The sequence below is a fragment of the Rhincodon typus genome, chromosome 26 (assembly GCF_021869965.1).
Source record: "Rhincodon typus isolate 14 chromosome 26, sRhiTyp1.1, whole genome shotgun sequence".
In the NCBI taxonomy this organism is placed as follows: Eukaryota; Metazoa; Chordata; class Chondrichthyes; order Orectolobiformes; family Rhincodontidae; genus Rhincodon; species Rhincodon typus.
The window spans coordinates 27,974,647-27,989,900 of record NC_063357.1 but is presented as its reverse complement, the minus strand read 5'-3'; the positions used below and the strand labels follow the sequence as shown (position 1 = coordinate 27,989,900).

The window sequence follows — 15,254 nt, the reverse complement described above, 5'->3', positions numbered from 1 at the left end:
GGACTGCTGTCTGCTTATATGATAGGATAGGACTGCTGTCTGCTTATCTTGGCAATGGGAATTAGACCTGCAGTACTGGGAATATGCCCTGATCTCCAGCTTGTCCTCTGCACCAATGATTTCTGGAAGAAAATGATGCATTAAAGAGGAAGAAAAGAAAATTAAACAGGAACTGAGGTTAAAGTCCACAACAAACAATCCGTTTGCCAGTGGCAGAGGTTTGATTCAGTGCAGTTGTAACATTAATGTAATGATAGTAGAAACAGTTCAGTGACTGGGAAAGTAATTTAGAAACATTAGGAAAACAGCAAGATGGGTAAATAGGAATGGTTAGATGGAGGAAAATGCGCAGAAGCAATAATAAAAAACAGTCCTGGAGGCAGGGATGGCAGATACTAAAAAAAAAAACCCCAAAGAGTTGAAGTGGATAAGAAAAAGGAGCCAAATGTTAAAATAAAAGATTCTGAAAAAACATAGGATAAAGAGAGAAAGTGAATTAAAATGAAGAAGGAAAAGCAACGAAGGAAAATGTAAATATTTTAAATGGCAAGAAAATGTTCATGTTAATAAGAGTGAATGGGATTAGAGTCAAGGTCAGTATGACTAGCTCATAATTCAGTTTGTTTGGACAGAAAGTACTTTGATATGGTTGCTGTTCTCCATTGACATTCATTGCTATTACTGAAGTATTGCAGCAGTATTGTGTGCACAGGATGGTGCTGTTGGTCTGCGGCTGATCTTTTATATCTAAAGGATTAGCCAAAATTTCATAGCTTATTCTCCAGTAAATTAGATCTGATCCTTTCAAAAGAGGAATTGCTGTCAACTCATTGAATAATTGTGTAACCTTTGTCCTGGAGCAACATTTCTCCTGCTCCTGGAAGGGTGACCACACAATGTTCCATGGTCATTCAACAGCATTCCTCCTTTACTGTTTCTCTGCGTCCTGCAATTTTGGCACTTTTGTCTGGATGGCAATCGTGTTTATTTCCCCATGTAATTTTTAATTCTCAGATGTTATAGCACAGAAACAGATCATCTGGTCTATTAAGTGAACACAAGCTTCTTTAGTTCTGAGTTCCGTGATGTACCATAATGGCTTTGCGTCCTGAGCTTTCCCTTACATTGAGCTTTCGGCAAACTTGAGTGATCCTTCAAAAAAGTGTGTTGACAGGCCTCTGTTGCTGCACTTTGATAACTCATTCTGTCACAAGCATATCTTGTGCATTGTACATTTAAGAGGAGTAGATTGCAAACATAAGTGAAGCCCATGCAAAACTTGGTCTAATTGTTGAGGTGAAACCATAAAACAGACATCACTCAGTCTATTCAGATTTCTTTACTGTAAAGAATCTATATGTGTGCGTGAAAAGCCTGTATTATCCTGGACTGTGTTATACATTGTGTCTCAACAACTTCAGGAGTTTTGGTTGGAGTTTAATGAATTGGCATATTGTTCCTTTGTTTGTTTTGCTGTTTGTTTAAGAGGTAAAACCCAAGTATAACGCATTCTTCAGCTTTATTTGACATTTTCTAATGTAAACATTTGTCTTAGCTTATGCAGATGCTTTAGATGCCCATTGCACTATTGAAATGATACAGAGTAGATGATTTCAGGAGCTCAGTGTCAAATGTTGGAAAATTTGGGGCTTGCTACAACTGAATTCTATCATGTGCTTTGGGACATTAGGATGACATTTGGGTCCTGAGCAACTTTCTTCAGATGGGATGGGCTAAACAGTTTTATTATAGGCAATGCCCAAATAGGCCAATTGCAAGCCTGTAGTCCAATTAAGAAAGATGAGTGGGCTGCTGGCCTAATCAGAGGGCCAGAATCTCTCAGGCCTCAGCAGCTCCATTACAAGAGGTGGTTGTAGCTAAAGTTACACAGAGGGAACCTCAAAATGGAGATACCATCATAGAGGTAAGTTCATAGTAAAATTGTGGATGGTCAAGGCCAAAGCCACACTGAACGCTGGTTTAAAGCCCTCCAGTGGGTGTGATGACCCATAGTAACTTCCTTTTCTTCTGCCAACCCTTTCTAGAGTGGGTACAGATCCTGTGATCTGTAGGACAGCCATCTCCATGAATCTCATCGCCTCTCCCTGCAGTGGGGATGGTCTTAACTGTTGACAAAGTGCAGTCATCCCATTAAAGTTTTCCTTATCGGATCCTGTAATTATGCAAATTGGCTACATGCCCCATTGGAGTGGGCACTTGATCCAGTTCCTGCCTGCTACCAGGGCAGGATTGCCATGGGGCACAATTCCAATGCAGCACTTTGCTATTTTGCCAGTATCAGGCCTTCCCACCACCAACCCAAGCTTCCCCGTTTCCCCCAACGCCCACCACATCCTCCATCTCGTATAATTGGAGGCTGGCAAAATTCTGCTGTAATCTCAAGGGTCCAAATGAGGAAAGAGAAAAGCAGCCTGTGTTCATCCTGTTTATCAGCTTCTAGTGACTGAAGCTGAAAAGAGTCTGCAGTGGAATGTTGCATGAAACTAATATCCATCATGACTCCTGCATGTAGAGAGTAGATAAGGGTAGACGGGCAACTGAACTTTGAACTTTGTTTGAATTAATCATTTCCTCTCCATTACCGAATTTGATGTGATCCTTTCAAACGAGTTTAGCTTTCTTGTAGTTTGTTTTATTGCTGATGATTTGAGGGCTTGAATGGCAATGTTTGCCGCCTGCTTGTATATTGCTGTAATTTTTCCCTTCTTGTTTCCAGCTGCCAATAGTATGTATACATTTTAAACTCAGAGTGCGTTGCTTGGTAAGTACTGACAAGCCAACTGCCAGACTTTTTAAACATTGTTTTTTTTTGTATTTTTGTTTTCTCAACCATTTCAGCATCCAACACAATGTTCAGCCACAAAGATGGCCCCAGTATGCAGAGCTTTAGCAACCCTCACGAACCTTGGAATCGACTCCACAGAACGCCACCTTCGTTTCCAACCCCACCCCCTTGGCTGAAGCCAGGGGAGCCAGAGCGCAGTTCCTCTGTAGCAGCTCATGACAGAGATAGAGATGTAGAAAAACGAGACTCTTCTGTTAGTAAAGATGAAAAAGAAAGGTACGAGGGGTTAAGCAAAAAATTCATCCAGTCCTATTCTATATTTAAAAAGAAACAATGAACTCGAAGGTGTGGGTCATTCATTGTCATATAACGTCACAGCAAACTTCCTTCAAATCCAATTGGCTGATTCACGTGCTGTATTGGGCACCTGTACTTCAGTTAAGGATTCACATATTTAATACGTGCAAATTTAACATTCTTCTGATAGCTACATCAATCTTTAAACTCAGAGAAATGTGAAATTCACAATCTACAATTCACTCAGTTTTGTCCTGTTCCCATTTTTAATATTGTTCTGGCCTCCTTTCACATTTCTTCCATGTGTCCAGTCTCCATTAGATAGTGAAGACAGGATAGTCTGTTCCAAGAAGCACAACTTAGTGAAGAGCCTCCAGGACACATGTAAAAATAGTCTGGGTTGACTATCCCTGAAACATCTTTCTCCTTGTCCCTTCTTAATTCAGTGGTCCCTTTATAAATAGCACAGCTGTGATCTGAGTCTCACTGGTGGAGGAGGGAGGAGAAGATATGCTGCACCCAGACATGGTGTGGCACAAGCCATTGAAGTCATGTGTTCTCAAACGTTGCCCATTGACTTGACACCACTGAATTAAAAGATGCTTGATTTCGCTTTAAAGAGCCATCATAAATAAGTAACCAGAAACAAAAATTAATTGAGGGAATTAAATCTGGGGTGTGTGGTTGGGTTTATTGCCAGGATACCTTGCATGGTCAGCATAAAGGGAATGCTGTAGTGCTACCTCATTTCTTCTTGAGGAAAACCTGATAATGTTAACACAAGACAGACAACACTATTCCATTCCTTACTGAACACAAAATAGTCTTTGCTTTGAAACAATAAGCTGCTGTTTCAATGAAAGCAGTATGAGATTTAAGTAGGAATTTATCAATGTTAATTTTAAAAACATGGCAATTTTTCAACATCTTTTTTAAGGATCTTTATTAAAGTACTTCTTTACAAATAATTATAATTGCTTGAGTAATTTTCTGATTCAAAACTTTAGCTAATTAGAATGTTTCTTTTCATTTTTAATGGTGGAGCCTCTTCTGAAACCCAAGACTTCCAAAATCATTTTAATATTAAATTTATCAATAATCAACTACCCAAACCAGGCAACTAAATACAGTATCAATATTCACATTAAATTTAGAAATTGATATTCCTTGAACCTGTTTGTAGGAAATTAAGGAAGTCTACAAGCTAAAAATATCATATCATTCCATTTTTATTTTATTTTGTACAGAACTAACTACAAATATAGCTATAACTGTAACATTACAAATAAGCCATTTTCTGTATAGAGTGATACATTATTGCTCATTCACTAATGGGTTCTTCAAAGAGATGATTAGCGGCTGCCAGTGAAAAGGGAATTAACATGGTACTTTTACCTTCCTATTAACTAGAGAAATTTTAGTTAGCCAAGAGTACTCCAAACTCCAGCAATGTGAATCAGAAACAATATGCTTGCCTGGTGTTTAAAATGTAGCTGTTTTAAACTGGTGCTAATTCTTTATATCCTTTTGAAACAAATATTGACAAAACTAAATAGAACCCATTATTGATCTTTAGGTGTTCATGATCACTGAGAGACTACCATTGCAATGCCCATAAGGTTGTGCTGATGCTGTACTGTTGCACACCGGAATTCATTTTGACATGACGTGAATCCTGAAAGGCACACCTTCAAGTTCAATATGCAATTAGAGTACACCTCTGACAAGACTGCTAATGGTATTGGCAGATAAAAAAAGTTTGAATTTACTTTTGGAATGGTTTGGAAAAATGTCTCAATATTATTCTGTTTACGATTGACGAATATGAATTCCAATATTTGTATTCCTTAATGTTGTATGTCAATTTCTTAACTTATAATTTTTAGCAAGCCAATTATGTAATGCCGATGCAATGGGAGGAACAATTTATAGGTAAAGATTTTATCCAGAAGTATTTTAAGTCTTGTGTAAGAATCCCTGTTGGAGAGGTACAATTTATCAAGATAAGTGTCCTCCCATTTGTTGGTCTTTGTAGAAAGACATTGAATTAATTGAAGTGAACCATTCTTAATGTGGAGTGAGTACAGTTGTATAAATCTGGACTGGCCAATGTTGTTAACTTTGAATTCTTTAAAGCACTTTGGAATTTTCTCCCATTCCAGCCTCAACCATTTCTCGAGTTAAATATCTCAGTATATCAGGGCAGCTGTCATGCGATCCCTCAATATTTTACTATTGTGGCTAGAAGATCCATGCAGATCAGTGAGACCACTTTTCAGAGCACACTCATGCAAAACTGATGAAGCTCAGGGAGGTAGAACTCTGATCAACAGCTTTGTTAAATAAAATGATCTAAATACTTGGTGTTAGTCTCTACAGTGCCTTCATAATCATATGGGCAAAATGTTATCGCCATAGGGAGAAAGCAACCATAGGTTAATCTCTGCTTAATCAGATATAGATTGCATCCAACTAATCATTCGCTGTACTTAGTGCTCCTTGGTCCTCAGAGGGGCACAGTCATTGAAAGCAGCGGCATTCTGTAGTTGACTACAGCTACAGCTAAGAATAAAACATTATTATTTTCTTGTTCTCTTCTTACTCGTGGTAGATGTGAATATTTTTTTCCATCGTCAAGCCATATGTTAATCATTTGAGCCCGTGGACAGGATTCAACTTCTCTTGCCAGCAGGGGACTTTGTTAAATACATCCTGGCTCCTGCCCACAATAATTATACCAGCGGCAGGGTGGCACTGAGGAGCCCATCTGCCCATCACTGCTACTTAACTGACAACCAATGGCCATGCAAAGTAGCCAACTGGGCAGATGACGGACCAGAGTTCGCCTCTTTCACTGGGACTCGAGGGACGGTTTCTCAAAGTGTCCCCCAGGACCTCTCACACCTAGGCCCCCAAACGCTTACTGAAGTCGGATGCATCGCAGCAGCAGCACCCCCCCCCCCCGCCACCCAAATCGCCTGATTTCTGTACTGGGAGTAGCTACTGCCACTGCTGGCACCACTGGTACTTTCAATATTGCCAGGCTCTGATTAGCTGTACCAGAGAGGTGTCTCCAGTTAGTTATTAAGGGTGGCTGTCCTTCCCTTGAGAAGAGTCTCCACACCCCTCTGACCTTATGGCCCAGGGTGGTGAGAGACACAGGAACCATGGATCCCCATCTATTTAGCTCTGTATTGCATGCAATCAGTCTCTTTAAGAAAAGCATTTTAGCCATTTGATCTCATCTTTCTGGGATCTAAAATTTGATTGGCTTTCCATTCCAAAGAAGTTTAAGGTGAAGAGTGGAACCAAAAATTCTACAGTACGGATATTGAGGAATGAAATGGATTTTAATAAAGTAAATAAGGGAAGCCTATGATAGATACCTGAGCCTCAGAATACCAGAAGACTTAGAGGCTTAATTACAGGGGGTTACTTACAAAAGAAATGAAGAAAATGATGAGGGGCTGATTAACACTGATGGGTAAAATAAAATCCAGAACGCATTTTAGAAGTATAATAGGACCCAGAGGATACCTCAGGAAAGGATAGGTCCCATGAGGGAACAAATTGGCAAACTGTTGAAGGTAGAAGACATAGGTGAGGTTTTAAATGAGAATTTTACGGTCTGTGTTCACAATAGTGAAGACCCATGTAGGTGTAGAAATCTGAAAGGAGAACTGTGATATACCATAGCAAATTACAGTTGAGAGGGAGGAGTTATAGTGGTTTTAGCAGGCTTGAAATTGAATGAATATCCAGATCCAGATGAAATGTATGCTGGACCTCTGTGGGAGGCAAGGTAAGAGATTGCAATTTTCCTTATGTTAATTTTCAAATCCTCTCTGGATAGAGGAGAGGTGCTAGATGACTGCAGGACAGCTAATATGGCATCATCAATAAAGAAGGTGACAGAGACTTCCAGAAGGCGTTCAACAAGGTACCTCAAAAAAGGTTAAATCATAAGAGAGGAGCCCAAAGTGTTGTAGTTAGTGTATTGGCATGGATAGAGAATTGGCTCGTGGTCAGGCAACAGGAAGTGGGGATAAGGGGTTCATTTTCAGGTTGGCAATCCATAACCAATGGGTTTCGACAGGGATCAGTGCTGGGACTGCAATTGTTTACAATGTGTATTAATGACATGGAAGAGGCAAATGAACGTACTGTAGCCAGATTTGCAGACATTACAAAAATAGGCAGAAAGGCAGGTCGTGAGAGGGATACAAGCAGCTTAAAGAGATATTGGTAAGTAAGTCCGCTGAGTGTGGAATATAATGTGGGAAGATACAAAGTTGTTCTTTTGGAAGGAATGACAAAAGAACAGACTATCATTTAAGGGAAAAGATATTATTTATTTAAAGGGAGAAAAACTGCAGGAAGCTGCAACACAAGGGACTAGGGGGCTTGTGCATGAAACACAGAAGGCTAGCACACAGGTACAGCAGACAATCAGGAAGGCTAATGGCCTTTATTTCAAGGAGTTTGGTGTATAAGAGTAAGGAAGTCTTACTTTAACTGTACAAACTGCTGGTGGGACCATATCTGGAGTACTATGAGCAGTTTTGGTCTGCTTATTTAAGAAAAAAATGATTTCATTGCAGGCAGTTCAGAGAAGGTTCACTTGGATGATTGACTTATAAGCAAAGGCTAAACGGTTTGGGACTGTACTCATTGGAGTAGAGAAGAGTTTAGAAGAATGAGAGGTGATCTCATTGAAATATATAAGAATATTACAGAGCTTGACAGGGTGAATGCCGAAAGAATATTTCCCCTCATGGAGAGTCGAGGACCAGATGGCATAGTCTCAGAATAAAGTGGTGCTAGTTTAAATTTCCCATAAAAAGAAATTTCTCCTCTCAGAGGGTGGTAGGTCTTTGGAACCCTTTGGCAGGGAGAGCTGTCGGGGGTAGAGTACTAGTGTAGATTTAAGGCTGACCTAGATTCTTGATCAGTAGGGGATTCAAGCATTATGGGGAGGGGGCAGGAAAGTGGATATGAGGAATGTTGCATCATCCATGATCCTATCGAATGGCGGACAGGCTCAAGGGACCAAATAATTTTATGGTCTTGTGGATAAACCAGGGCCATCAGGTCTAACATCATTGACGGGGAAACTATTGGAAAGAATTCTGAGGGTTAGAACTAATCTTCACTTTGAGATGCAAGGATTAATCCAGGTTACTCAGCATGGCTTTGTCAAGGGACATCATGTTTGATAACTCGTCACCGCTGGAAAACAACTTATGTGGATGAAGGTAGTACAATGGATGTAGTCTACATGGACTTCAGTAAGGTATCTGACAAGATCTTGCATTGGAGACTGGTCAAGAAGTTAAGGGTAGCATCAAACATTTAAGGAGGTGTTTAAATGATCACTGGAAACACCATAGCATAGTACTGAACCTGACTTTGGACCAAGTACTAAAAAATGGAACTAGAGTAGAAAGGTGCTTGACAACCAGCGTGGATTTGATGAGCTGAAATGCATCTTTCTATGCTGTGAAATTCTATTACACTAACATTTAAACATCTCTTATTTATGTCCAGTATGATCATGTGTAGCCCAGTATCTGTAAAATATTGGATTGCAATTCTTGCTGCTGTGTTTCAGTGGGCAACTACATAATAAACAGGACATAGCTCTAATGCACAAACATTATGAGATGATTTTAGTAACCACAAAGATGGTCTTAAGCCACTTAATGTTCTAAATGTCCCATGCTTTGTACTGTGAATAACTTAGTCCACTCCATTTGGGCCTATTTCCTTGGTGGTTTTCATTATCAAGTAAACTGAATGAAGAAGAATAGCTAGACATTGGACTAACTTTTTAAAAGGTTATAAGTGTTTGAAGGTCAGGGCAAGGACGAGCAGAGAGAAGATCATATTTCCTTAAAGTCAGGATGTAGAGGAGTGGAGGAGCTGGTAGGGCATTGGACTTGGAACTCACCAGAGTAAGGAAGGTAATTTTAACCCAACCCACCACTACAATTAAAACAATCACCTGTTCTACACACTGCTTGATTTTAGTTTTCATTGACTCCAGTAGAAAGTTAAAAAGGTTCGAGAAACCGATCACATCAGCTCCCTGATTGGTGGGTTAGGTTAAAATGACTCCGATAGAGAAAATACCAAATGATAATTGACCATTGTGATGGCGGTAAAATAAAGCAACATGAGAAAGATAATGAGAGAGGGATGAGAGATTTTTAGGAGGAATGGTTTATCTTTGGCTGGAAAGGGTTAACTAACTTAATTAAAGAAAATTCCAAGTTTGATCAAAGTCAACAACTTGGGGATATTAAAGCTGTGACTTTCTCATCATTTTCAATATGGTCACTGATTAAAACAATATGCAGTTGGTGAGGTGTAATCTATGAGCTGCCTTTCATAGTATTGTGAACTGGCGAGCTAAAGCATGCTTCAGCAAATTCCTGCTTGTCATGGTCTATCGTTTGCCTGTTGCACCTTGTGGTACTTAAATATGTTCAGTATTTTGTTGTGTTTGCTTGTTACTCCTTACTTTAAATGAATACTGTATTATTTTACCACTATTTCAAAATGGTGGCTGATGTAGCTTTGAATAACACAAGGCTGTTTTTCCTAACTTAGTGAGCAAGATATTTTAACTTTCTTCCTTTTTATTGTCTAGAGTCTCCTTCCCTGCACCAAATATTATCACTGGCTTGCAGGATAGGCGGCTTGCAGTGCTGTAGTTTCCATCACGCTGCTACTGGAGTTGTATAAGAGCCTCAGAGTAGCTCTGCATTTCAACTTTCCTTTTCTCTCTATTTCCTGCTGAGCCTCCTCACTTAATGGGCAAGTGGGTACATATCCATGTCCAACAACATTTTAGAGCTGTGAATCGGAGGACCAAACTACCCAACAGCAGTGGCATTATTTTAAAACAGTAGGAAATTGTTTTATGAAAATGTAACATCAGGGAGATACCTTGGACCTAATGAGCTCTCAACATGTGATTTTTAAAAGTTTTGATAGGCTAATTCTCATATAAGGTTCATCTAAAGCTTATAAAATTCCCATGAAACTTCTGGCCTTTTTACGCAAAGTATACTTGAAAAATACAGTCTTAAAATACTTCACTGTGTCAGAAAAGAACAAAATTGTCTAAACGTTCACTGGGATTTTGTGGCTACTTGATTTTTTGTGATGATTTTTATCATGATCGGACATTCTAAATCACGAGTAACATGTTATCTGACCTCTGTGGGGACCTCTACAGGAAACAAATGCAATCCTGAAGTTTTGTGTTATCCAGAGTGGAAAAGTAGTTGGTACCAAGTCAAAGTTTTGCCAAATTGGGGTTATTTTTCACAAAATTGGAAATCTGACACCACTTAAAGTTCATAGTGGTGGGGCTTCAAAAGCAAGCAGTTTTCATCATTTAGGCAATGTAGCACTCCCTAGTAGAATTAAAAATTGCACATAGTGTGCACCAAACTGCAGATGCATTTAATTCTTTCTTAGGTACCTATCCTTTACTTTAAACATTACCAACAACAGTTCTGACCCTTTAATATAGTCGCTACAAACAAATTAGTCAACACAAGAGAAATTTAAGCAGGAGATCAAAATTTATCTCCAGTGTTTATGCTCTGTTTTAACCAAATCAAGCACTGAGTATATTATTGGTTTGTTGGGCTGGAGTGGTTTCAATAATTCTCAAAAATTGCTGGCTATAAAACACTGTGCAGTTTCTAGAGAACATTGCTTTAAAAACATGCTTGTTTTTACTTTCGCTTGAACTATGCCAGAGTCTCAGATCACATGAATGTATTCACTTCATTCTACGACATTATACACTTGAACTTTTATGGGATACTCCATTGCACTATACTGAGAACTATTGCCCTATATTAGGCTGAAATTAATTGAGTCATTGCAAGGAAAAGTGGGAAACCTTTTTGATTCCAATCAGCTGTTTGGTTAAATCTATCAGGTTCAAAGATTGGAAGCCAATAAAAAGATACTTTTTTTTTAACAGAAGGTGAGAATTAATGACTTATTCATCCTAACAAAAAAATCGTGACAAACATATCAAGATGATCCCAAATAGGGTTTGTATCCTAACTCGCACCATGTGCCAACAAAAATCACTGACAGACAATATGTGGGATTGATAGATTCAAATCTTAGACATTACACAGATATTCCCTATTTAACTAGATTTTAAGATTCTAGATTCCCTATCCCCTTTGAGTGTTTAAGATATTGAGATACAGGAAAGAATGTCCTTCCCCATTCATTCAGCTCAGTCACAAATAATTTGCAACATTAAAATACCATGAAAGATAAAGAATGTTGTTATAGCCAAACAAATATTATTGAAAAGCATCTTCTGTCTTTTCAATTTTGCGTGCCTCAAAATCTACTTCCATGGAATGTGCAAGTTCTATGAATTTTAACGTGCATACAAAGTACATTATTACACAAACCTGGTCCTTAACTTTTCATAAATGGATTGCCCTCACTATTGGATACTCTTTTCAAAATAGCTATTTTATAATAGAGCTACATTTCCTATGAAACTGGAATGCAAAAGAGACTTCACTGGTTCTCACATGATTCAGATAGCCCTGTGCAGTCCTTCACAAGGACCACAACCTCCACTCCCCCACCTTTGTAGTTTACCTTGATAACGTTGACATGATTGCTGAGGTGGGATATTAAAATTATTAATTGAATTTTGGATTAATTTAGGGCTTAGTTTTGAAAAATGGTCTTAAATCTTCTTTAGGCTGTTGCAAATGAGATTTTAAGGCAAGGACTTGAGGTGGAAGAAATAAGATTTTGAAACTAAATCTTGTTTCTATATTTTTGTATGTATCCACAGGGATAGTATTGAGAAGCGACACTCTACTCATGCATCATCACCTTCTGTAAATCAAGTAAATTCTTTGGGACACAATCGCAGTTCCAATGAGCACAACAGAAATCATGTAAATAGCGAACTGCGAGATAAAGAAAAGCCACGGGAACGGGATCTCACAGATATTTGGAAGGACTCATCTGTTGATGAGCACAAAGTTAAGGAAAATCACGCTCTTGAGAAGGAAAGCCTGGGATTAGAAAGCAGGATTGTGGAAGATTCCAGCAAGCATATGAATCGAGTTAATTCACCCTACATCAGGCTACCGAGCACAGACAACACGAGATCCAGCAGCATTGCCAACCGAGAGGTAGATAGGAAAAGTGAGTCTTCATATGACCACCAGAAAAAGGCCAACGAGGTTAAAGTGAAGGAGGAACGGAAAGAAGACAATGATATTATTTCTGACGTGATTCAGACACAAAGGTCCTCTGAGCATTCTCAACCCACCTCATTGCCCAATATCCATCCTAGCCCCTCGATGACCTCCATGCCTATGGCTATGGCCATGAGTGGGGTGCATCCCATGAATAGCATTAATACATTGGACAGGACACGAATGGTAGCTCCTTTTATGGGGATCAGTCCAATACCAGGAAGTGAGCGCTTTCCCTATCCCCCTTTCCACTGGGATCCAATGAGAGATCCTTTGAGAGATCCCTATAGGGGGTTGGACATTCATCGGAGAGATCCACTAGCCAGAGATTTCTTGTTAAGAAGTGATCCCTTGCAACGACTGTCAGCACCGAGGTTTTATGAGACAGAACGTTCGTACAGGGACAGGGAGCCCCATGACTACAGTCGCGATCATCCATTAGCAATGGACCCTAGGCGTGAACACGAGAGAATGAGCCACTTGGAAGAACGCGAAAGATTGAACATGCTTAGAGATGACTATGAGCATGCCCGCCTGCATCCCATTCACGCAGCAACCCTGGATGGTCACATGCCTCATCCAAGCCTCTTGACACCTGGTCTTCCCAGCATGCACTATCCCAGAGTGAGCCCCTCAGCAGCACATCAAAATGGCATCCTTAATAAGACTCCTCCCACAGCAGCGCTGAGTGCCCCTCCCCCCCTCATACCGACAGGCGGAGCACGTGCTGGTTCTCCAAGAAGGACTACTCCCTTGACTAACACAGAGACACGGGACAGGCCACCTTCTCACACACACAAAGACATTGAAGCACGATAATGCAAACGTGAAAATATCAACCGACCTAACTTATTAAAGACACCCTGTCAGTAAAGGCAACTTTTGTAGCGTGAGAACCCACCAAATGAAGCATTGGACTTCAGTGGACCGTATTCAGTGGGTGTGGCCTTTGTCACCATAAAAATGTAAAAAATACTTTGCAGGAAATACAGTTTTTGTACATTTTAAGTTTAAATTTTGCAAAATGTTTAATGTCAATTTGTTCCTTCTTTCCTGTTAATTTTATTTGTAGTATATATATTAAAAAAAATGTGTTGTGAAGAAAGAGCAAGCTAAAAAGAGTAATTGCTATATTTATCAAGAATTTGGGTATGTGGTAAATGAGGCAACCTGAGGAGAGCTGAATTGTCTTTGAAGTATTATGGTTAAGACTTGGAGTGAAGGTATCAGGCTGTATAGACAATTGTGTATAAAGGTAGTTCCTTGGTTGGATGGGACTTGATACATATATGCAAAAAGGAAGAGACAAAAAAGCTTTACCATGTACAAATGTAAATAAATTTAAGGGCAGCTGTATAACAGCTGATTCAGAAGTGTTGGACAAAGCGTGCTATTGGGAGATTAATTATCTGTTAACACAGTCTGCTTGTGCTGTGTTAGATAACTTTTTTTTTGTGGCTGTACAGATATTCCCAACTATGCAAGCAGGTGAATGCCCTGGCTTTTCATCCAAAAGTCTGCATTCCTCAACGGAGCCTTTTCAACACACCATTCACTTAACTGCAAGTCTAGCACATTACATTGTGTCTGAGGATTGTAAACTATGTTGATGAAGTAAAATTAGTTCTGTTGGTCTAATAGTGTATTAAAGTGCTATCTGAAGTTGTTTATTCTGTTTTGAAAAAATTCTATCTATGACAGTTGTTTCTTATGAGCAGAGATCTATTTTAGTAGTCACCTGAAGGTTTAGTTGTGCGCTTCAAATTTGTGAACTCCTGATGTTGTGCAGTGTTTTTGAGGAACAAAAAATAATGTACACTGGATCAGTAGTGCTAGAACTCAATATTGCCTATAGATTTTCATTTGCAGATATGCTGTTTACCATGTACGTAATGAAGTCCTTTACAGATCCTATTGTAAAGTGAAGCGACTCTGAATCTTTGGCATGTGCTTCATAAACAAAACTTGTGTTATGTAAATTGTGCCATGTTATTAAAAAATCAAACTGAAGTGTTCTCAGTCTAACTGTGCCGTAAGCTTGTGTAATATTCTTTGCTCTCTTTATTGGCATTTCAGAGACTGAGTGACTTAAAAAGAACACGAACAAACGATGAAATGGAAGGTGGCTTATTTTATCATCAATTTTAATACCTGGACTGAGAATAAGCTGTCTGTGCGAACAACAAGACATTTGACCAGTTAAAGCTATTTGGAGAACATTCTTTTTAATTTTTTTTTCCTCATAATTTCTACCCGCTCTACCAATTCTCTGAAAGGTGTCAACATCTGTTTAGATGTCTTTTGTAGATTGGGTGTCTCAATAGTATTTTGCAAAAGTGATAAGTTTTAATAGTTAGGTGCCCAATGATGAACAGGTTATTGTACCACGGAAGACTACACAGTCAAGCCCAGTAATGTTTTCACTCAGCATCTAAAATGTATATATGTCATAGCAGAAGCCGTTGGATAATGACCAAGAGCAGAAACTCTGCTGCCTCTCCAGCCCCACATATCAAATGGAACAGCCTAATAGTTGTTGTAATAAAACATTTGCATGGCTAAGATGCTTTAACCCACTCTCAAACACCATAACTGGACCTCCATCTTTAGGGTCTTGCTCTGCATCTATTAATTTACTAGGAAGATGGGTAAATCTATATAGATAGTATGGATGGGGTTTAATTAGGGATAGTAGCGGTAGAGGCTTTGAGGGGTTTAAGCAAGATAAATCAATATGTGGCAAGGAGTTAAGCCTTACACTGAGGGATGCTGAGAGAATAGAAACTCATAAGAGCAGAAGGAGACTATGCAGTCCCGTTGTGTGTTGATATTTTTAATCTAATCTGTTTGGATATATTATGACACAGTTCTGGAGCAGGTGGAAC

The 15,254-nt window shown here is 39.2% G+C and overlaps 1 protein-coding gene across 1 annotated transcript in view; it reads left to right on the top strand.

The window, feature by feature from the left end:
• The window catches only part of auts2a (activator of transcription and developmental regulator AUTS2 a), a 30,450-nt gene extending 15,862 nt beyond the window's left edge, over nt 1-14,588 (top strand). Inside the window, exons 5-6 of the mRNA XM_048612369.1 lie at nt 2,860-3,082; nt 11,958-14,588. Of these exons, the coding sequence (XP_048468326.1) occupies nt 2,860-3,082; nt 11,958-13,188 (1,454 nt within the window). The 3' untranslated portion in view covers nt 13,189-14,588. The remainder of the gene's footprint in view (nt 1-2,859; nt 3,083-11,957) is intronic.
• The last annotated feature ends 666 nt before the right edge of the window (nt 14,589-15,254 follow it).